This window comes from Dasypus novemcinctus, chromosome 12 (assembly GCF_030445035.2).
Source record: "Dasypus novemcinctus isolate mDasNov1 chromosome 12, mDasNov1.1.hap2, whole genome shotgun sequence".
NCBI lineage: Eukaryota > Metazoa > Chordata > Mammalia > Cingulata > Dasypodidae > Dasypus > Dasypus novemcinctus.
Window position 1 is genome coordinate 100880336 of NC_080684.1, and position 23959 is coordinate 100904294.

The 23959-nt window shown below is 37.8% G+C and overlaps 1 protein-coding gene across 4 annotated transcripts in view; it reads left to right on the forward strand.

The window, feature by feature from the left end:
* The window catches only part of XPNPEP3 (X-prolyl aminopeptidase 3), a 109433-nt gene that overhangs the window by 11676 nt on the left and 73798 nt on the right, over positions 1–23959 (forward strand). For 3 of the 4 annotated variants that reach the window (XM_004484162.3, XM_004484160.3, XM_071218718.1), the window contains exon 2: positions 966–1082. In XM_004484162.3, the coding sequence (XP_004484219.2) occupies positions 966–1082 (117 nt within the window). Of the gene's footprint in view, positions 1–965; positions 1083–2350; positions 2485–23959 lie in introns of those variants that run through there. The other variant, XM_004484163.5, reaches the window with a different exon arrangement.

The following is a 23959-nucleotide window of genomic DNA, read 5'->3' on the forward strand; positions in this document are numbered from 1 at the left end:
TTTGTTTTGTTTTGTTTTGTTTTTCGTGAAATAGAGGGGAAAAGATCGGTACATTAGTTATGGAAAGGGATAGTATTTTGTAAAACTATAGCATTTTATATATATATATATATATATGTATATACATGTTTGTATATTAGGTCGCTATGTAAAATATATTTCCTACTGTGGATCTTGTAAAAATAATTTGAAAAGCAACTACCTAATATAACTGCTTTATTTTACATGTGAAAAAATTACAGAGGAATTGTATAACCTGCCAAGATCACATAGATAGTAGAATTAAGACTAGAACTAGCTCTAGCACTGTTTCTACTATACCATGATGCTTTTAACTTGTTGTCTTAGATTGCCTTCTAGAGTGCATACTTATTTCCTTCATTTTTCTCTGTGCTTACCTCATCTTAAAAAAAAAACAAACCCACAACTTCTCATTGTAGTGACTTTCAGATAGATACATAAGTTGATAGAGTAGTAAAATGAATTCCCATATAACCATTACCCAGCTTCAGTAATTATCAATTTATGGCCAGTCTTTCATCCAGACCCCCATTCATCCTCTTCCCTAATCCATGCCACCACCTTATTTTGTAAATACATCTGTAAATATTTCAGCTATTTATCTAAGGGATAAGGTTCTTCCTTTTTAACATAACCACAAAGAAATGATCACACTTTTAAAAATTTAACAGTACTTCCTTATTACTGTCAAATATGCAATCACTATTCAATTTTCAGTTATCTTATATCTATAATAAAAAGTGTGGGTGAGTATATTTGTTTTACAGTTTGTTGACCACATAGGCTCTGGCACAAAAGAAGGGCCCCATAAATACTGAAGGAAAGTAGAAAGGAAATACTAATTTGCATTTTTCTAAAACATCCTGCTGGTGATAGATATATGTATGTATAATGTGAGGAATTTCTAGATCCATCATTCCATTTCATCTTTATTATTCCTTCAGGATGCGTGTTATCTTCACAGCGGACGTATTCCCTCCAGCCCATCCCAGAGAGGAGGATTCCAAACCGATACTTAGGCCAACCCAGTCCCTTCACACATCCCCACCTCCTCAGACCAGGTAAGACCTTTTAACCATAATAAGTGTTCTTTCTTTTTAGTTGCTTTGTGAGGAAGAGTGCTGTCCAGAAGAATTTTTTATAATGATGGAAATGTTCTAGATCTGTGTTCTCCAGTATGGTAATCAATAGCCAAATTTGGCTGTTAAAGTAGCCTCAATGTGACTGAGGAACTGAATTTTTAATTTAATTTCAATTGTTTGGACAGCACAGATATAGAGCATAATAATATAAATCTTACAATTCAGAATCATTAATGAAAGTATATATTTCCGTAAATTTTTAAAGTTCTAATACTTTTTCAGACATAATTTCTAGAACTGTTTTCTATATTGACTCCTTGTGGTGAACTAATTTGTTAAAGGCATTTTAGAGAGCCAGGTTTTCTTAAAGATGTTAAATGTTCATTTCAAAGTTTTGTTTAACAAAAATATTTCTATATAGATTTTGCAAGATTTCCAGATCTGATTGTCAGATTGAGGTATCCCAGTTGATAAAGGTGATACAAAAAATTGACAAAGATTTATATCACTTTTTTTTTCCTGTAAGACCCCAGTGTTGCTGCTAGAAGATATGTTATTCCTATTCCTCAGCTTTAGACCTAAAGATTGGGGTGGGGGAAGAGGGGTAGACAATTAAGAAGTGTACTATGGGGAATGAAAATCATCCCCAAGGAAGGGTAAACCAGATGCTTTATAAAAAAAGCAGTCAGGTTTCCAAGGAAAAATAATTATTGCTTCTACTATAGAAAGTAAAATCTGTATTTAGGGAAGTGGACTTGGCCCGATGGATAGGGCGTCCTCCTACCACATGGGAGGTCCGCGGTTCAAACCCCGGGTTTGCCTGACCCTTGTGGAGCTGGCCCACGTGCAGTGCTGATGCACACAAGGAGAGCCGTGCCACGCAGGGGTGTCCCCAGTGTAGGGGAACCCCATGCACAAGGAGTGCGCCCCATAAGGAGAGCCACCCAGCACGAAAGAAAGTGCAGCCTGCCCAAGAATGGCACCGCACACACGGAGAGCTGACACAACAAGATGATGCAACAAAAAGAAACACAGATTCCTGGTGCCGCTGATAAGGATAGAAGCGGTCACAGAAGAATACACAGTGAATGGACACAGAGAGCAGACAACGGGGGGGGGAGGGCGAGAAATAAATAAAAAATAAATTTTTAAAAAAATCTGTATTTAGTATTACTCATATAAAATAAACAATAATATAAATTACCTTTAGAAATATGTTGCTCTTTCACTATTATCTCCACTCAGTGAATGAATGATACCAGTGTATCTCTCAGTGAGGGCTTCCTTTTGCTGATTCTTCATCAGACTGGAATTCCTGCTGGTTGGAAATGCAGCTCACTACTGAAACACACAAGAAATCAGAGTTTTTCAAAGCTGTAAGGTAAGATTAATAGCATTCAACTTGGTGTTAAGTCTTTCCCTACCCTACCAACCTACGTGCACTCTCAATTAAAAAAAAAAAGAGTAGAATTGATACAGTTTTATCAGCTTTGAAAATTATCGATTTCTCATGGTGAAATCATTTTACATGGTGAGCTGCATTTTCCAAGCCTTGAACCTAATAATCAAATTGCCAAGATGGCCTCTGTATCTAGATGTTTGCTATGTATGTTATGTGCATGTTAGCCATTAAAAAATGAATGTAGAAAGTATACACGTACATATTCATATGTGTTTGTGTGTATATGTATGTACACACATATATTCATATTATCTATGGTAGAAAAGATATGTCTGTCCTAATTTTTACTCTCCTGGACATAGGGTTTGGATGACGGGACCAGTGGAAGGGAAAGAAGTAGACAGAATTTTGAAGCAGAACTATCAGTGTTATAAACTTTAGAGAAATCATCAGGTATTGAAATAGAGGCAAAGCTGTATAGATAGCCAAAAATATTAATCATCTGTTTTTCTTCTATCTAGAAATGTAAACTGTTGAAAATGATTATTGTGTGGGAGGAGGATATATATTTAAGAAAAATTAAAGGATCTAATAGTGGAGGAGAAAATGCCCAAAAGGACATTATTGGGACAATTGAAAAACTGGAATATGGATTATATGCCTTACATGAATGTTAAATTTCTTAAAGTTGATAGGTATACTTAAGATTACAGGGAAGCAGATGTGGCTCAACAGGTAGCACGTCCACCTCCCACACAGGAGGTCTAGGGTTCAAACACAGGGCCTTCTGGCCCATGTGGTGAGCTGACCCATGGCACAGTGCTGCCATGTGCAAGGAATGCCATGCCATGCAGGGTGTCCCCCGTGTAGGGGATCCCCACGCGCAAGGAGTGTGTCCTGCAAGGAGAGCTGCCCCACGTGAAAAAAGCGCAGCCCGCGCAGGAGTGGCGCCACACACGGAGAGCTGACACAGCAAGATGACACAACAAAAAGAGAGACAAATTCCTAGTGCCCCTAAGAATGCAAGTGGACACAGAAGAACACGTACGGTGAATGGACACAAGAGAGCAAACAACCAGGGGTGGGGGGGCTGGGGAGGGGAAGAGAAATAAATCTTAAAAAAAAAAAAAGGCTTACATATGGGAGTGGATGTGGCTCAGTTGTTTGAGCTCCCGCCTCCCATATGGGAGGTCCTGGGTTCAATTGTTGGTGCCTCCTGAAAAAACAATAAACAAAACAAATGGAAAAACTAATTCAGGGAAGCTGATGGCTTGGTGGTTGAGCACTGGCATCCCACATATGAGGTCCTCGGTTCAATCCCCAGCCCCCAGTACCTCAAAAAAAAAAAAAGATTATATAAGTGAATGTTCCTATTCCAAGGAAATATACTGTCAATGTTAAGTATTAGAGAAGAATAATAAATGCAATCTACTCTTAAATGTTTAGAAGATACACAGCTAGGTGACAGATATATCAGACAGATATAGATAGAAAAATAAATACAGATGATAGGTAGATATAATCAGATTAAATGTAACAAAGTGATAATAGTTGATAAATCTGAATATCTGCATGGGGGTGAATTGGAGTTATATGTATTGTTTCTGTGCTATTTTTACAATTTTCCTGTAAGTTTGAAATGATTTCAAAATAAAAAGTTTTTAAAGAGACCATAGGGAAACGGACTTGGCCCAGTGGTTAGGGTGTCCGTCTACCACATGGGAGGTCCGCAGTTCAAACCCCGGGCCTCCTTGACCCGTGTGGAGCTGGCCCATGGCAGTGCTGATGCGCGCAAGGAGTTCCGCGCCATGCAGGGATGTCCCCCACGTAGGGGAGCCCCACGCGCAAGGAGTGTGCCCCGTAAGGAGAGCCGCCCAGCTCGAAAGAAAGTGCAGCCAGCCACACACACGGAGAGCTGAAACACAAGATGGTGCAACAAAAAGAGACAGATTCCCGGTGCCGCTGATAGGGATAGAAGCAGTCACAGAAGAACACACAGCAAATGGACACAGAGAGCAGACAACTGGGGGGGAGGTAGGGCAGGGAAGGGGAGATAAATAAATAAATAAATCTTTTAAAAAATAAAAAATAAAGAGACCATAATGCTTTTTTTATGAATTTTTTAAATAATTATGATTGCATAGTCATTATAGAGATGGCTTTACATTATAAAATAGCAAAAGGTTAATATATGAGATGGCTGAAACTGGCTGAATTTAGCCTAGACCTGTTATTTTTTTCTTTTTTCCCTTTAACTATTTTTTTGTAGATTTAATAATTGAAAATATAAACAATTAAAAACTAAAAAGAGGGAAGCAGATGTGGTTCAGTGATTGGGCTCCCACCTTACCATCTGGGAGGACCTGGGTTCGAACTCTGGGGCCTCCTGGTGAAAAAAAACCGTGCCTGTGCAGTGAACCAGAGCCCACACCACGAGCTGAGTGCCTGTGCAAGTGCCCGCATGGCAAGCTGAGTGCGTGTGTGAGTGAGTCATGCAGCAAGATGATGACACAGCAAAAGAGAGACATGGTGAGGTACAACAGAAACCAGGAACTGAGGTTGTACAATTGACAGGGTACCTCTCTCCACGGTAGAGGTTCCCAAATTCGAATCCCAGTGAATCTAGAAGAGAAAAATGAGAAGAAAAAAAGAGAAATAGATACAGAAGATCATACAGTGAATGGATACAGACAGCCAAGAAAAACAGCAGGTCTGGGGGAAGGGGAGGGGAAAAAAAAAAAAAAAGTTGAATAAAAATGTGCATTTTTCATTTAAATGTACTGGATACATATAGTTTTTTTTTTTAATCTTACAATATGTTACACAATATATTTGGTTCATAGTAACACAGTCATACAGTATTTGTCCTTTTGTGTCCGGCTTGCTTTGCTCAACATAATGTCCTCCAGGTTCATCAGGTAGTCATGTTTTATGACTTCATTTTTTCTTAAAGCTGCATAATATTCCATCGTGTGAATAGACCACTTTGTTTATCCATTCATCTCTTGATGGACACTTGGGTTTTTTCCAGCTTTTGGCAGTCATTAATAATGTCACTGTGAATATTGGTGTGCAGATGTCTGTTTGTGTCACTGCTCTCGATTCTTCTGGGTATATACCTAGTAGGATATTGCAGGTTCATGTGGCAAGTCTATATTCAACTTCTTTAGGAACCTCCAAACAGTCCTCCACAGTGGCTGTACCATTCTGCATTCCCACCAACAGTGAATAAGTATTCCTGTCTCTCCACATTCTCTCCGACATTTGTAGTTCCCTGTCTTTTTAATAGTGGCCATTCTGATAGATGTGAAATGGTATCTCATTGTAGTTTTGATTTGCATTTCCCTAATCATTAGTGCTGTTGAGCATTTCTTCATGTGGTTTTTTGCCATTTGTATTTCTTCTTTGGACAAATGTCTATTCAAGTCTTTTGTCGATTTTTTAATAGGGTCGTTGGTCTTTTTATTGCTGAGTTGTAACATCTCTTTATATATCCTGGATATTAAACCCTTGTCTGACATGTGATTTCCAAATATTTTCTTCCATTGAGTAGGCTGCCTTTTCACCCTTTCGACAAAATCCTGGGACGTGCAAACGTGTTTAATTTTGAGGAGACCCCATTTATATATTTTTTCTTTTGTTGCACATGCTTTGGGTGTAGTATCCAAGGAACCACCACCTACTACAAGGTGTTGAAGATGTTTCCCTACATTTTCTTCTAGTAGTTTTACAGTCCTGGCTTTTATATTTAGGTATTTGATCCAATTTGGGTTGATTCTTCTTTTTGAGTGAGAAAGGGGTCCTCTCTCATTCTTTTGGTTATAGATACCCAGTTGTCACAGCATTGTTTCTTGAAAAGAATGTTTTGTCCCATTAACATAGACTTGGTAGGTTTGTAAAAAACCAGTTGACTATAGAGGTGAGGATTTATTTCTGGGTTCTCAATTCTGTTCCATGATGTGCTTTCCTTTATGCTGGTACCATGCTGTTTTGACCACCATAGCTTTGTAATATGTTCCAAGGTCAGGCAGTGAAATTCCTCCCACGTCATTCTTCTTTTTTAGAGTGCTTTTGGCTATTCGGGTGCACTTTCTTTTCCAAATGAATTTGGTAATTGCCTTTTCTAATTCTGTAAATTAAGCTGTTGGAATTTTGATGGGTATTGCATTGAATCTATAAATGAGTTTGGGTAAGATTGACATCTTCATATTTTTTCTTCCAATCCGTGAAAACAGAGTGTCTTTCCATTTGTTTAGGTCTTTTTAAATTTCTTTTAGCATTGTTTTGTAGTTTTTTGCATATAGGTCCTGTACTTGTTTGGTTAAATAATTCCTAGGTATTTGAGTCTTTTTGTTGCTAATAAAAATGGAATTTTCCTACTGATCTCCTCCACAGGTTGTTCAGTACTAGTGTACTGATTTTTGCATGTTGATTACTGATTTTTGTGTGTTAATCTTGTATCCTGCCACTTTGCTGAACTCATTTATTAGCTCAAGTAGCTTTGTCATGGATACTTCAGGATTTTCTAAGTTGTAGGATCATGTCCTCCGCAAACAATGAGAGTTTTACTTCTTCTTTTCCTATTTGGAACCTTTTAATTTTTAATTTTTATTTTTCTGTCTAATTGCCCTAGCCAGAACTTCTAGTACAATACTGAATAACAGTGGTGACAGTGGGCATCCTTGTCTTGTTCCCACTCTTAGAGGGAAAGCTTTCAACCTTTCCCCATTGAGTATGATGTTGGTTGTGGATTTTTCATATATACCTTTTATCATATTGAAGAATTTTCCTGCTATTCCTAGCTTTTGAAGTGTTTTTATCCAAAAAAAAAAAAAAAAAAAAGGATGCCGGATTTTATCAAATGCATTTTCTGAGTCGATTGAGATATCATGTGTTTTTTTTTTTTTTCCTTCAGTTTGTTAATGTGGTGTATTACATTGATTGATTTTCTTATGTTGAACTACCCTTGCATACCAGGAATAAATCCCACTTGGTCATGATGTAGAAGTCTTTTGATATGCTATTGGATTCTATTTGCAAGTATTTTGTTGAGAATTTTTGCATCTTTGTTCATTAGAGAGATTGGTCTGTAATTTTCTTTTCTTATAGTATCTTTTTTTTTTATCTGATTTTTAAAAAGATTTATTTATTTATTTATTTCTCTTCCCTTCCCCCTCCCCCGCCCTGGTTGTCTGTTCTCTGTGTCTATTTGCGTCGTCTTCTTTGTCTGCTTCTGTTGTTGTCACACAGGAATCTGTGTGGGTTTTTTTTGTGTGTGTGTCATCTTGTTGTGTCAGCTCTCTGTGTGTGTGGCGCCATTCCTGGGTAGGCTGCACTTTCTTTCGCACTGGGCGGCTCTCCTTACAGGGTGCACTCCTTGCGCGTGGGGTACCCCTACACGGGGGACACCCCTCCATGGCATGGCACTCCTTTTGCACATCAGCACTGCGCATGAGCCAGCTCCACATGGATCAGGGAGGCCCGGGTTTGAACCATGGACCTCCCATGTGGTAGACGGATGCTCTGACCACTGGACCAAGTCCGCTTCCCTCTTATAGTATCTTTATCTGGCTTTGGTATTAGGGTGAGGTTGGCTTCATAAAATGTGTTGGGTAATTTTCCCTCCTCTTCAGGTTTTTGAAAGAATTTAAACAGGATTGGTGTTAATTCTTTTCAAAATGCTTGGTAGAATTCACTTGTGTAGCCATCTGGTCCTGGAATTTTCTTTGCTAGGAGATTTTTGATGACAGATTCCATCTCCTTAAATGTGCTTATTTTGTTAAGTTCTTGTATTTCTTGTAGCATCAGTGTAGGTTGGTTGTGCATTTGTAGGAACTTGTCCATTTCCTCTAGGTTGTCTAGTTTGTTGGCATGCTGTTTCTCATAATATCCTCTGTAATGGTAAGACTATTCTGCCAACTCAGCCAGGTAATTGTGCCCAGTTAATCGATCAAGCAAGCACTGGGCTAACTGTAATACAAAGGCATTTATGGACTTAAGTCACCATTGGCTTTACTGCAGTGGTAAATCATAGATAGCTGATGACAATTACATCAATCAGGGAGATTGCCATCAGCATTGAGTGATGCTTTATCCAGTCATTTGAATGCCTTAAAAGGGGAAGTGATTCCAGCTTTGAGTGAGAATTTCCCAGCTCATCCTTGGACAGCCAACATCTCCCAGAACTCAAGAACCTTCATTGGACTTTTATTGGAGTCCCTGGGTGCAGCTTGCCTGCAGAACCTGGACTTGTTGCATGCCCACGGTCACGTGAGAGAGACAAACTCTTATAGCATCACATACTATTGACAGATACCTCTTGTTGATTCTATTTCCCTAGAGAACCCTGACTAATACATCCTTTTATGATTCTTTTTATTTCTGTGGGGTAAGTTGTAATTTCCCCTCTTGTTGTGGGAAACTGGCTTACCTGTTCCTTATTGTAAATGTTACACCTGTTCTATTGTAGATGTTGCAGTTGTTAGATGTTGCAGTTCCAATAGCAAACAGCTGCTCAGTAGTTTTCCAATAAATGCGATGTAGAAACTAGGGTCAAGGCTCTTAGTTCCAAAAGCTGTGAGTTCCCAGTCCCATCTTTATCTCCTCTCTTGTGTCTTTCTCTCTGTCCTTTATTTCATTAAGTTCTGCATCACCTTCCCTTCGAGCCAACCTATTGTGAGCTGATCGCAGCACCCCCTTTCATTTCTGATTGTATTTATTTGCATCTTTTCTCTTTTTTTCTTTGTTAGTCTAGGTAGGGGTTTGTCAATTTTATTGATCTTCTCAAAGAACCAGCTTTTGGTTTTGTTGATTTTCTCTATAGTTTTTTTGTTCTCAATTTCATTTATTGCTGCTCTAATCTTTATTATTTCTTCCTTTTACTTGTTTTGGGATTGGTTTGTTCTTTTTTAGTTTTTCTAGTTTTTCAGTTAAATCTTTCAGTTTAGCTCTATCTTGCTTTTTTACCATAGGCATTTAGGACTCTAAATTTCCCTGTCAAGACTGCTCTCACTGTATCCTGTAAGTGTTGATAAGTGTGTTCTCGTTTTCATTTGTCTTAATATATTTATGGATTTCACTTGCAATTTCTTGTTTAACCCACTGAATATTTAGGAGTGTGTTGTTCATCCTCCTGATATCCAGTTTCATTCCATTATGATCAGAGAGGGTGCTTTGTATAATTACAGTCTTTTTATATTTATTGAGAGCTGCATTGTGCCCTAACACATGGTCTATCCTGGAGAAAGGTCCATGGGCACTTGAGAAGAATGTATAATCCACTGAGTTTGGGTGCAGTGTTCTGTATGTTTGTTAGGTCTAACTCATTTATCATGTTGTTCAAGTTCTCTGTTTCCTTGCTGATCTTCTCTTTGTTCTATCTAATGATGTGAGTGGGGTGTTAAGGTCTCCAGCATTTATTGTAGAGATGTCTATTTCTCCCTTCAGTTTTTCCAGAGTTTGTCTTATGTATTTTGGGGCACTCTGGTTAGGTGCATAGGTATTTATGACTGTTATATCTTCCTGGTGGATTGTCCCTTTTATTAATATATAATGACCTTCTGTATCTCTCATAACTTTTTTGCATTTAAAATAGTTTCATCTGATATTAGTATAGCCACCCTTGCTATTTTCTGGTTACTATTCATGTGGAGTATCTTTTTCCAACCTTTCACTTTTAGCCGCTTTGTATCCCTGGGTCTAAAGTGAGTTTCTTAAAAGCAGCATGTGGATGGCTCATGTTTTTTTATACATTTTGTCAGCCTGTATCTTTTTATTGTGGAGTTTAATCCATTCAGTGAAATTACTGTAAGTGCACTATTTACTTTTTTCTTCTTTGGTTTTCATATGTCATATCTTAATTTTTGTCTTTTTACTCTTTTGGTTATCCTTTCTGCTATTCTTTTATACTCTCCTCCAAACCTGTGTATCCTGTCTTTTTCTTTCAGATTCTAAGGACTCCTTTAATATTTTCTGCAAAGGTGGATTCTTTTTTGCAAATTCTTAGTTTCTGTTTGCTTGTGGTTATGGTCACCTTCATATCTGAAGGGTAATTTTGCTGGATAAAGAATTCTTGACTGGCAGTTTTTTATTTTCAGTATCCTAATTCTATTAATTTTATTATACCACTCTCTTCTCGCCTCCATGGTTTCTGAAGAGAAATCTGCACTAAATCTTACTGGATGTGCCTTATACCTAATGGTTTGCATCTCCCTTGCTGCTCTGAGAATTTTCTCTTTATCTTTGACATTTGACATTCTGAGTAGTATGTGTCTTGGAGTAGGTCTATTTGGGTCTATTCTGATAGAGGTATGGTGTGCTTCTTGGACATATACGTTCATTTCTTTCACAAAACTTGGGAAATTTTCAGCTATTATTTCCTCAGATACTCTTTCTGCCCCTTTTCCCTTTGCTTCTCCTTCTGGCACTCCCATAACACATATGTTGTTGCATTTTATGTTGTCACTTAACTCTCTGAGCCTTTTGTAGCAGTTTGATATGGTTATGAACTCCAAAAATAGATATTGGATTATGTTTGTAATCTGATCTGTACCTGGGCATGATTAAGTTATGATTAGAGCTTTGATTGGGCCATGTTATTAGGATATTGAGTCCCCACCCACCAAGGGGTGGGGACTCACAGATAAAAGACATGGCAAAGGACAGAGTTGAGAGTTTTTGATGTTGGAGTTTTGATTTTGGAGTTTGAGTTTTGATGCTACTGAAGTCTTAAGCTGGAGCCCGGGGAAAGAGACCAAGCTGTTCACCTGATAGTCTACAGCTGACCTTGTGGAGAGAGGCAAAGCCTAGAGAGCCTCATAATCTACAGCTGTCTTTGTGGAGAAAACAGGAGCTGAGCCCATAGGAACCCAGGAAGTCTGAACCCTCACAGACGTCAGCAGCCATCTTTCTCCAACATGTGAAAATAGACTTTGGTGAGGAAAGTAACTTAGGCTTATGGCCTGGAATCTGTAAGCTCCTACCCCGAATAAATATCTTTTATAAAAACCAGCCAATTTCTGGTATTTTGCATCAGCACCCCTTTGGCTGACTAATAGACCCTGCTCAATTTTTTCCATTCTTTTCTCCTCTGTTCTTTCTTCAATTTTAGCTATTCCGTCTTCAGTATCACTTATTCTTTCTTCTTTCATTTTGAGTCTGCTCTTGTATGCCTCAAATATGTATTTTTAACTTTATTATCATTTCTAATTTTTTTTTAAGATTTTTTGTTTTTATTCATTTCTCTCCCCTTCCCCCTCTCCCCATTGTCTGCTCTGTGTCCATTTGCTGTATGTTCTTCTGTGTCTGCTTATATTCTTGTCAGTGACACTGGAAATCTGTGTCTCTTTTTGTTGTGTCATCTTGCTGCGTCAGCTCTCTATGTGTGCGGCGCCACTCCTGGGCAGGCTGGACTTTCTTTCATGCAGGGTGGCTTTCCTTATGGGGTGCATTCCTTGCGCATGGGTCTCCCCTACACAGGGGACACCCCTGCCTGGCACAGCACAAATCTGGGGCTTTGATTTTTCCTTTTCTTTTTTTTTTTTTTTTAAAGATTTATTTATTTATTTAATTTCCCCCCCCTCCCCTGGTTGTCTGTTCTTGGTGTCTATTTGCTGCGTCTTCTTTCTTTGTCCGCTTCTGTTGTCGTCAGCGGCACGGGAAGTGTGGGCGGCGCCATTCCTGGGCAGGCTGCTCTTTCTTTTCACGCTGGGCGGCTTTCCTCACGGGCGCACTCCTTGCGCGTGGGGCTCCCCCACGCGGGGGACACCCTTGCGTGGCACGGCACTCCTTGCGCGCATCAGCGCTGCGCATGGCCAGCTCCACACGGGTCAAGGAGGCCCGGGGTTTGAACCGCGGACCTCCCATATGGTAGACGGACGCCCTAACCACTGGGCCAAAGTCCGTTTCCCTGATTTTTCCTTTTCTTGGGCCATGTTTTCTATTTTCTTAGTATGGCTTGTGACTTTTTGCTTATGTCTCAGCATCTGATTAGGATGTAGCTTACTCAGATGCTCAATTTCTTTCTCTTTTATAGAGAAAATCTTGTGTTCATCAGCACTGTGCATGGACCAGCTCACCACATGGGTCAGGAGGGCCTGGGTTTGAACCCTGGACCTCCCATGTGGTAGGCAGACACTCTATCCAATGAGCCAAGTCCACTTCCCTCAAATATGTTTTTTGATCTTGCCTATTGTGTCTTTCATTCCCATGAGCTCTTTCACTTTTCTGTTCAGGATTTCAAATTCTTCTTTGCATTCAATCAATGTCTTCCTGATGTCATTTATCTCTTTGACCATATTGTCTTTCAACTCATTAATTTTGGAAATTTGTGCATGTCTCACTGATTAGTTCTCTCAAATTCTGCATCTTTTCTGGGGCTTTGATTTTTCCTTTTCTTGGGCCATGTTTTCTATTTTCTTAGTATGGCTTGTGATTTTTTGCTTATATCTCAGCATCTGATTAGGATGTAGCTTACTCAGATGCTCAATTTCTTTCTCTTTTGTAGGCATTTAGTGGTAGGAGGCTGTGTTTTACCACTGCTCTTTGATTTTTGCCTTGACCTGGATTGTTGGAATTGTCCTGCTGGTTTCTCAAAACTGGGCACTGGACCCATAATTGGTTGTAGAGTTGCTTCTTAGGGCCTTGGGGAGGTAGGCTATAGAGGCCAGAAAAAGCCTCTCCTTGTTTTTAATTTCCTTGCATGCACTTCCTTGGTCTGCCAGCAGATGGCACTCTTGGGCAGTTCTCAGTTCTGTGGCTGGTCAGAGTGTATGTGTTGAAACACAGACGGCATCAATGTGATGGAGTTTTCTGTCTGGAAGCCATGAACCTTATAATAGAAACTGTCTGAAACAGTTCTCCAGCCTCCTCTGGCAACCCCCTCCCTTTTCCCGGGTCAGAAATATTTCCATTCCCCTCTGGGTCCTCAACAATCAGTCCCTGTTAGTACAGGAGATTGGGAGACCTGTATATTTTTAGCCCCTTGCTGGCTCCCAAAGCAAACAATTACGCAGCCCCACCTGACCTGAAAAGTCTCCTAGGACACAGCAGCCCAAATTCGTGGGTCAGAAGCTGAGTCTGCCTTATGCTGTGTGTCTCTCTCTCCCCTTTCCTGAGCTGGTAGATCCCTGTAGCCCTCTTTGTAGTCGCAGGTCCAGAGGCCTGAGAGTTCTAAAGTGTCTTCAGTGTGGGGAATGGAACTGGCAGCAGCAGCCACTGGTTTCAACTCAAAGTTCTGTCGTTGCGATTCCCCTCCTTTGTTTCTCTCTCCTCTGGGCGGTATTCAGCCTTCGCCTGAATCCTAAACCTAGAAGATCTTTTTCTAGGCTGTTTCAGCCTATCCTCTAGATATTTCTCTGGAGAAGAAAGTTCTGTGTCTTTCTAGTCTGCCATCTTCCTGGAAGTCTCTCAATTTTTTTTTTTTTTTTTTTTTTTTTTTTAGAGCCAAACTCAGTTAGTTTGGGGGTATACATTTTTTTTAATTTTTAAATTTTTTTATTTTTTTATTTTTTAACAGAGGTATAAAATTATGTCACCTATCTCTCGCTTTAATCCAAAAGATTCATGTTTGGCCTTGGCATAGTTATTTTGAGAAGGGACATCTAGTATTTATATCTGCATTTCCCCAATACTCTGTAGTACATGAAACTTTTGGAAAACATCTTAATTCCTTTCCTAATTATAAGAGAAGATCTGTTTTTATTGTAGAAAAATTAGAAAGTACAGATAAATATAAATTTTTAAAAAAATTATTCATCATACCATACTTAAAGAAAAACATTGTTGAGATTTAGGTATTCATATCCTAGACTTATTTCTCTGTGTGTGTTTTTCAAAGCAATAGAGTAATAATAAAGACTATAATGTAGACTGTTTTTTATACATAACAATATATTTGAAATTTTTATAATCACTTTTAGTGTCTACAAAATATTCTTTAAATATATATTGTGATTCAGTGAATAAATTCTCTACTGGATTAGCTACTTCTGAATTTTGGGAAGTTACTTCCCCTGGATTTCTCTTGACTGTTCCTTTCAATGTTCCCTGAAGCAGTAGTAGCTTGAAAATATTCAGCAGAATGATGTGGGAGATAAAGGAATTCTCTTCTTACTGTCCTACTTTATCATAGAGAATCCTAGAGGCAGACTGACTCCACAAGTTCTCTAGTAATTTTTACAGCTTATTATTTCCTTAAATCTGAGCATTGTACACAGTTTCTGCTTTTCATAATATTACTTTCCTTGTGCTAAGGACAGTGTCTGTAGAACTTAGAAAATGTCTCTTGGATCACTGATATACCCTCCAGTTGTCACTCAGAACAATAAAATTATCCCAGCTAGGAAGACAAGTGGTGTTCTGAGCTGTATAATATTACAAACTCTGAATCTACTTTTTATAAAAACTGTACAAGAAAGAAACTTACTCTGCCACAGCTGTAATGATGTCATTAGCAGAACAGCAAGGTGTTCAGCTCACAAAACAACACAGAAACTTAAAAGGAAATGAGAATAATCAGTGTGATATCTGTTTACACATTATTTCCTAAAAATCTATATTTCTGACATTTTTACATTACTAAGCAAAGTTAATTTTCAAATATATTGTCTACTTTGGCACAATAGACTTAAAAGGAGGCTTCTCAGAGAATTGGGCTTGTCAGAATGCCTTGTTTGACATATCCAAGATCACTTTTTTGGTCTTCTCTCAATTACAGCGCTAAACACATTCATTGCATAGTTATCTGAATACAACTATGCGGCGCACAATTTAAGGGAATGCTTCTACCATTGACATTTTATTTCTATCATTAAATGTAATGGCAGAGACAATATAGTTATTGTCAAGTGTTCTCATTAAAGTTTCCAAATCAATTAGCTACTCATCTTTCAGTTATAGTTTAGTTGTAGTTCTGCCTTGAACAAAAGATGTGTTTTTTATTTGTTTTTTGTTAAGTATGGTTGACTTTAATATCTGAAAGATAAAGATACTTATTTTGGTAGGGATGGTTTTTATACTATTTTTAAAATTAAAATAGTATGTCTAAAAAATGACAAGTTGAAAATAGTGTGAATTTTCCTAGGCCATTAGATGAACTTTTTAAAATATACATACTAGGGCTACGTAAACTTGCTGAATCAGAACCTTAAGAGGTGAGCCTGATCTATATGTTTTGAAGTAGCTCCTCCCAACCTCCCACCTCCCCTTCCCCCCCTCCCCCCCCCCCGCCAGTGTTTCTAATGTACAACTCTGGCCTAATAGCTACTAAACTAAATGGGTGCATGAAAAGCTTAATGATTTACGGGACAAGCCAGATCTGCTGCCATAGGCCCTGTTTTGAAGCAGAGACATCAAGAGTATTAAGTCTGTGTGTTCTCCCTATGCCTCTTTGATGTTGTCATGCCCCAAAACTTAGTCCTTGAATTCATTCACATCTTTATAATCATCACTGGCGTCAAACATTTGCTGAATGGTGACTTTACATTCAACCATTTCAGAATGCTTTTTGTAGATTACACCTGATAGAGTAGTAGACTAAAAAATCTTGCATTATAGAGGGCTTTTTCCCCAGTGTGGCCAATTGGCTTCCTTACTTATTTTGTTGATATTTCATTTCTTTTCTCTTTTTTTTAATACATTTTGATTTTGTATCTTACCATTTTTATTTTATAATTTTTTTGTTGCTACTATATAGAAATACAATTTTTTCCCTCCCCCCCCCATCCTGCTGGTTTTTTTTTTTTGCTGTCTGTGTCCGTTCACTGTTTGATCTGTATCTATTTCTCTTTTTGTCTTCTTATTTTTCTCCTCTGGTTTTCCCTGGGATTCAATCCTGGGACCTCTGATGTGGAGAGAGTTTCCGTATCACTTTCACTTACGCCACCTCAGTTCCTGGTTTCTGTTGCACGTCCTCTTCACTCTCCCCTTCATCTCTCTTTTGCTGTGTCATCATCTTGCTGCGTGACCCACTTGTGCGGGCATTGGCTTGCCATGCAGGCACTCAGCTCACTATGCAGACTCGAGCGGGCACTTAGCTTACCACATGGGCACCCAGCTCACCACGCAAGCACTTGGCTTGCCATGCAGGCATGCCTTTTTTTTTTTTTTACCAGGAGGCCCCAGGGATCTAACCTGGGTACTCCCATATGGTAGGCAGAAGCCCAATCACTTGAGCCATATCTGTTTTCCTAGAGATTTCAAATTTAAGGCCTAATTTCTGCATAAACATTTAACAATGAAGTCTATTATATAAGTTTATGAGTAAATAAATCTGTATATTTAAGCTATGTGTTGAATGTAGTATACATGTTGACAACATATTTCATAGTACCACTATAGTGATAACTAGCTTATAGAAATTTCATAAACTGGCTTCTAATATAGAATTATAGAGGATTTCCCTCTTTTTTTACACTGAGGAAAAATAGAAAATCTTGAAATATAATTGCAATTTTCATGTGATTTAAATTCTGGTACATTGAAAGTAAATGGCTTATCCATTTCTCTCTTGATCCTTTGTGCATATTTCTTTTTCACACTGAGAAATTTTCTGAGATAAAGATTGGCAAGAGTCAGCTGTAGACAAGAATCAAGAACCTTCTATAGAACCTTCTATATAAGCCCCTGAATGGTCATTTGAGACTTGTTCATCTTGTGTGAGAAAGCCAAAACCTTTCTTTTATGTAAATATTTTGACACAAATAATGGTAGAATTCTGGTGATTCATATGAATTTTACTTTTCCCAGGTCTTATTACCTGGCTTTGGCTTACCAGTTTGACTGTCTCTTCAAGTACAAATTCTTTATTGTGGATAATAAGTATATATAATATTTATATGGTGCTTTCTGTGCTGAGTATTTTATTCACTTATTTTAATCCTCCTGAAAACTTTATGAAGTGAGTGCAACTATTATCTCTATTTTATAGATGAGGAAATGGGGGTGCAGAAAAGTTTGGTCACTTTCCCCGAGTCACACAGTAAGTTGCTAAAATAGGATTCCAACTCATAAAAGCCTGACTCAGAGTCCACACTCTTAATGACAAAACAATGCATAATACTTATGCCAATGAACACTATCTGGGAATCAAAAAGTCTGTCCTCATAATTTTTTTATAAGAAATCCAGCTGAGAAAATCTTAGTATAAAAGTTATTTCAAGCTCAGAGAGTGGTTTACTTCTTTTTTTTAATGAGTTAAAATTTATGTAGAGTGAAATAAATATGCAATTCAATGAGTTTTCACAAAGGCATATATATGCCTATGTAACGCACACCTCAGCCAATATAGTGAACATTTCTATCCCCCCAGAAAGTTCCCTTCTGCCTCTTCCAGTTAATCTTCACCTCTACAGGCAACCACTGCTCAGGTTTCTATCACCATAGATTGTTCTTGAACTTCATATAAATAGAATCATATAGAATTATACCATATGTACCCTTTCTCTGTGACTTGCTTTGCTCAATATTTGCAAATAAAATCTATTTAGAGTTTTGGGCTTTTTTTCCCACAGAGATCTATTTTCCTTCATAAAGGAAACACTAATTTATTCCTCCCCACTTTCCAGCTGCTTTAGTAATAGATCAGTTTATGAACTACTCCCTTATATACAGTAGTAAACTGCATAATATTAACCAGAACTCTTTTTTAAGGACTGCTTCAAAAGCAGACCCTGTAAAATCCTACTTAGTTTTAGGGAATAATTAAAATACATACCTAGATCGTAGAAAAGACCTGTAGCTTTCCATTCATTTCTAGTCTTCTTATAATTTTCCTCTCTGAGTTTTCTTCTTGACTAATAACATATAAAGATTTGTCTTGTTCTCTTGAGAAACCTGATTCTAAATGTACCTGATGAACTTCCCTTCTTGGCTGCAAATTCTCAGAATTGATTACAAGACTTTTTCTCCTGTTTGCAGAGTCCAACTTAGGACTTCTAGTGTTTTGATTGGTTAAATGAACTTGTTAGACTAGCCCGCTGCCCTTACTTTTTTCCCCATTATAAAATACTAAAATTGTTTCTTAATACTTTAAAGTTTGACAAAGTTGCCAGAATGTCTAATAGATAAAGTTTTATCTGGAGAAATTCAGGCCAGAATAACGATAAGGAATAGGTCTATGACCAAAGGCCATAACAATTGCCAACTTTATCTCTAGGGTTTAAAGTTCATTGCTTTATCACATCTTTGTTTTCCTAATCCTTAAAGTGAAAAGAAAAAAATTCATTTGCCTTGGATAATTTTTGTCACTTTGAGATTTTAGTTGTTTGGAAGCATTTATTTAATAATAATTTCATAATGTTGATAATTGTTAGACTTGGGAAAATGTGGCCAGTGTTTAAAAATGTTTCTCAGGGAAGCCATTGTGTGCCTGCCTCCCACATGAGAGGTCATGGGTTTGGTTCCCTTCTCCTAAAGAAGAGCAAATGCAACAAACCGACACAACAAGCTGACGCGATGAGTTATTAAATGACCAGACACAACAATCGGAGCGGATGTGGCTCAAGCGATTGGGCATCTGTCTCCCACATTGGAGGTCCCAGTGCTTCCTAAAGAAGATGAACAGAGACAATGAGTAGAAACAGTGAGCAGACAGACAAGGGAGCCATCTTGGGGAGGGGATGGGTATAAAAACATGTTTTTCTCATGTCATTTGTTTAAAACTGGATTCAGCAAAGAAAGGAATGGTTTGAAGATTATTAAAAAGTGGTTTTCTAATTGTTCTTTGATTTCCAAATAAGTATGTAGCTTTTTGCAGAAGTGACTTTCTGATTTCATATGTATTTGTATACATACACACATACATGTATACATATATACACACATATATACTGTTACTAATGAAAATGAGAGATAAAACATGGAAAACATGAATTTTCTCATTATCCAGAATTTTTTTTTTTTATCACAAAATGAAATGATTTATTCTTATTTTATGGACTGTCATCATGAAATAACCAATAGCCAAAGCCCAGGAAAGGGAGAAAGTAATAAAAAGAGAAAGGTCAGATAATCCATCAATTAAAACCAACTTCTGCATAAAAGAGTGTAAGTATTTGTATAAATTGGGCAATTTCCAAGGTTAGGTTAAAATAGCAGACTTGACATGAATGATTATCAGGGAGAGGTAGTTAGGCTGTTCCTCGCCTCTGGGAAAAAGTTCAGTATTCTGGCCAAAAGCCCTAGGAGTTCTTAGCCAGCTCAGTCTCATGAGAAATAAACGTGATGTGACTCTGTTGTTTTGCTTAGTTCAACCCAGCCTCTTAGACCTTCTCTTTCCTGTCTTTTATTTCTTGCCAACCTCATTGGTACAAATGGAAAATTTTTTCTTATTATAAATAACTCTAAAAAGTTATCTAAAAAGAACATTTTATTAATGGAATGCAAATTGCAGAATTCATAGGATGGTGAGGAAACTGTTTCCTAGGGAAGAGAAGACATTTGTACCCATGTAGGGTAGTTCCCAGGGCCATATCCATTTGTGCAGAAAAGATGAGGGAGGCCCCTACCCTTTGGCAAGGCATGGGGCTCTTCTCCAAAGTCATCGTATTGGATCTGCAAGGACTGGGAAAGGTATGTTCTTTTTTTTCCTTCTTCTTAGTTTTGTTTCGTTTTGTTTTGTTTGTTGGTGGTGGGGGTAGTGGTGGTAGTTCCTTTTAAAGGAAAGCGCTGTTATAACACTAGTGGAATATAAGCTTAAGGAAAAGATGTCTTAGAGTCCATTCCAGCAGCAACACCTTAAAATATCAAAACACCCAGGTTTCAAAAGATTACAAAACATACAAAGAAACAAAGTGATGGCCCAGGCAAAGGAGAAAATTAAAGCATAAGAAACCATCAGTGAGGAGGACCAGACCTGGGACATACCAGGCAGGGACTTTTTAGAAATGGTTTTAAATATGATCAAAGAATTAAAGGAAGACATGGACAGAGAACTAAAGGAAATCTGGAAAAAGGTGAACGTAAAGAGAATATCAGTAGACAGTCAGAAATTAGGAAAAGGAACCAAACAGAGCTGCAAACCACAGTTCAGAAATTAAAAATTCCCTAGAGGAGTTCAACAACAGATTGGAGTTGGCAGAAGAAACAATTGGTGAACTTGAATATAAGACAATTCAGATTATCCATTCTGAGAGACAGAAAGAAGAGTGGGGAAAAGTGAACAGAGCCTGAGAAACCTCTGGAACACCATTAAGCATACCCATATACACATTGTGGGAGCCCCAAAACAGGTAAAGAGAAAGGGGCAGAGAGAATAATATTCAAGGAAATAATGGCTGAAAACTCCCCAAATTTAATGAGAGACATAAATACACACATCTCGGATGCTCAATGAACTCCAAACAGAATAAACTTAAAATAGACCCATGCTGTTGCATATTGTTATCAAACTGTTGACTGCCAAAGATAAGAGAATTCTGAAAGTCCTGAGAGAAGCAATGTGTCACATACAAGATAGCTTCAATAAGTGCCAATTTCTCATCAGAAAGCATGGAGGCAAGAAGGCGGTGAGAGGACGTGTTTGAAATGCTGAAAGCAAAAAATTGCCAACGAAGAATTCTATATCCAGCAAAACTGTCTTTCAGAAATGAGGGAAAGGTGATAATTGTGGGAGGATGGTAGAATAAGAAGCTCCTGAAATCAATCCCTTCACCATAACAACTACTGAATAAGTATGAACTGCCTGCATCAAGTATTTTGAAAGTCTGCAATCTAGTGCAACATCTAGGGAAGAGGTAGATGAAGAGGCTGATAAATTGTGTTAATTATAAGTGAATGTCATCCTCTGTGCAACAGCTACCATCCCTCATCACCGAAATGTGTGAAAGGCAGCAATGGGACAGCAGCCCAAGTTCCTAATGCAGCTTGCTGATGCCAGAATAGGCTATAAGGACCTAGTTCTACAAAACCTAGGTGTGTGTGGTCTGATAGCTGATCACTGCTTTTGATCACCTACTTCCCTGGGGGAAGCTTTGAGGGCAGCTATTGTTCCAACCCCCAACAGGCAAAAGCTGCAGAAGAGTCTTAAAGATGCAGTGCCAATGTTTTTCCTCATTTCTCTTTCCATTCCCTGTTTTAGTGCAAAAATAGTTTAGAAAAGTAAACTATTGACAACTGCAGCCGTCAACCACAACAGCAACCTAGCAATCCCAGAGGAGCGGAAAAACTAGATTTCCAAAATAGTAACAGCATAATACTCAGAATGGCCAGTTCTCAACAAAGAATTACAGAACACCAAAACAGGTAAGTATAGCCCATTCACAGGAAAAAGAATTTGCCAGAAACCATACCTGAGGAAGATCATACATTGGACTATTAGTAAAAAACTTTAAGTTAACTATCTGAGTATGTCCAGTGACCTAAAGGAATCCCTGTGCAAAGAACTAAAGGAAAGTGAGAAAAAGTTGGCTGAACAAAATAAAGAGATAGAAATTATAAATAGGAACAAACAAATTTTGAAGCCGTAATTGAAATAAAAAACTCATTAGATGGATTCAACAGCAGATTTGAACAGGCAGAAAAAAGGACCAGCAAACTTGAAGACAAGATAATTGAAACTATCCAGTGTGAGCAGCAGAAGGTGTGTGTGTGTGTGGGGGGGGGGAATGAAGAAAAATGAACAGAGTCTAAGGCACCTGTGGTATACCATCAAGCTTACTAATATAGGCATCCTTGGAGTCCCAGAAGGACAAGAAGAGAGAGAGAAATGGACAGAAAAATTATTTGAAGAAATAACAGTTGAAAATTCACCAAATATGATCAGACATGAATATACATATCCAGGAACTTCAATAAACTTTCAAGCAGATAGACTCTTAAGAGATCTATACTGAGACACATTATAGTAAAGCTGTCAAACTCCAAAGACAATTTTAAAAGCAGCAAGCTAGCGACTTTCACCTACAAGGGAGCTCCAGTAAGATTAGCAGGAGATTTCTCATCAGAAACATGGAGGTCAGAAGGTAGTGTCAGCCAAGTATTCTATATCTGGCAAAATTATCTTTCAAAAGTAGAGAAATTAAAACAGTTACAGATAAAAGCTAAAAGAATTCTATACCAGAAGAACTGCCCTAAAGGAAATGCTAAAGGGAGTCCTTTTGGCTAAAATAAAAGGACATGAAACAGTAAATTAATATGAAGAAATAATATTGGTGAAGGTTAACTACATAGGTAAATATAGAAATTGTAGTACTTTTGGTTTATAACTTTTTATCCCTTATATGACTTAGTAGGCAAATATGTAAAAAAAATATTTTAAGTCTATGTTTATGACTATACAGTAGTGTGTGAAGTTATAATCTAAAACAATAACAATATAAAGGGGGAGGATGGAGATATATAGGAGTAGAGAGGTACTGCTGAAATTAGGTTGGTACTAGTTGAACTAGGTTGTTAGTTTAAGATGTTCATTGTAATTAACAAAGGTAACTATGAAAATAAAGAGAAAAGGAAAGAAGGGAATCCAAAAGGTATACCACATTAGAATATTATTCAGGTGTATAAAGAATTGAATTGCTGGTACATATGGGTGACCCTGGAAATCATTATGCTGAATGAAATAAGCCAGATACAAAAGGACAGATACTATATTATTTCTCTTATATAAAATACTTGGAATAAACAAATTCATAGAGATATAAAGCAGATAGTGATTATTGGGGTAGGTAGGAGAATTGGGAGTTATTGCTAAATGAGTATGAGTTTTGGTTTGGGTTGATGAAAATAGACTTTAAATAGTAGTGAGAGTTAAACATAGTATTGTCACTTAATGTCAAAGAATTGGTTATTGATTTTTATCATTGTAACCAATTACAACATACCTGCATAAACAAAAGCTGAGGTTCATTACCACTAGACCAGCCCTGCAAGAGATGCTAAAGAGTGTTCTGCAGGTTGAAAGGACAGGACAACAGATAATAGATTGAAGCCGTCTGAAGAAATAAAGATTTCCAGTCAGGGTAACCACATGGGTAAATATAAATGTCAGTATTATCATATTTTTGGTTTGTAACTCCACTTATTTCCTACAGGATCTGAAAGGTAGATGCATAAAATGCAGTGATAAATTAGTGGTTTTGAACTCATAATGTATAAATGTGTAATTTATAAGAACTACATAAAGGTAGGGGGATGGATGAATATAGATAGAAACATAGTTTGTGTATACAATCAAAGTTAAGTTGGTATCAAAGCAAATGAGCTTGTTACAGATTTAGGTTGTTAAATTTAAGCCCCATGGTAACTACAAAGAAAATACTGGAGATTGTGCACGCTCATAGACAGAAATTAGAGTACAGGTTACCAGGGGCAAGGGGCATATGGAGTTCATGAAAAGGGAATATAGGGTTACTGTTTGGGGAGATGGAAAAGCTTTAGTAATGGAGGGTGGTGAGGGTACCACAACATGGTGAATGTGATTAATCTACTGGGTATGTTTGGCAGTGATTGAGATGGGAAA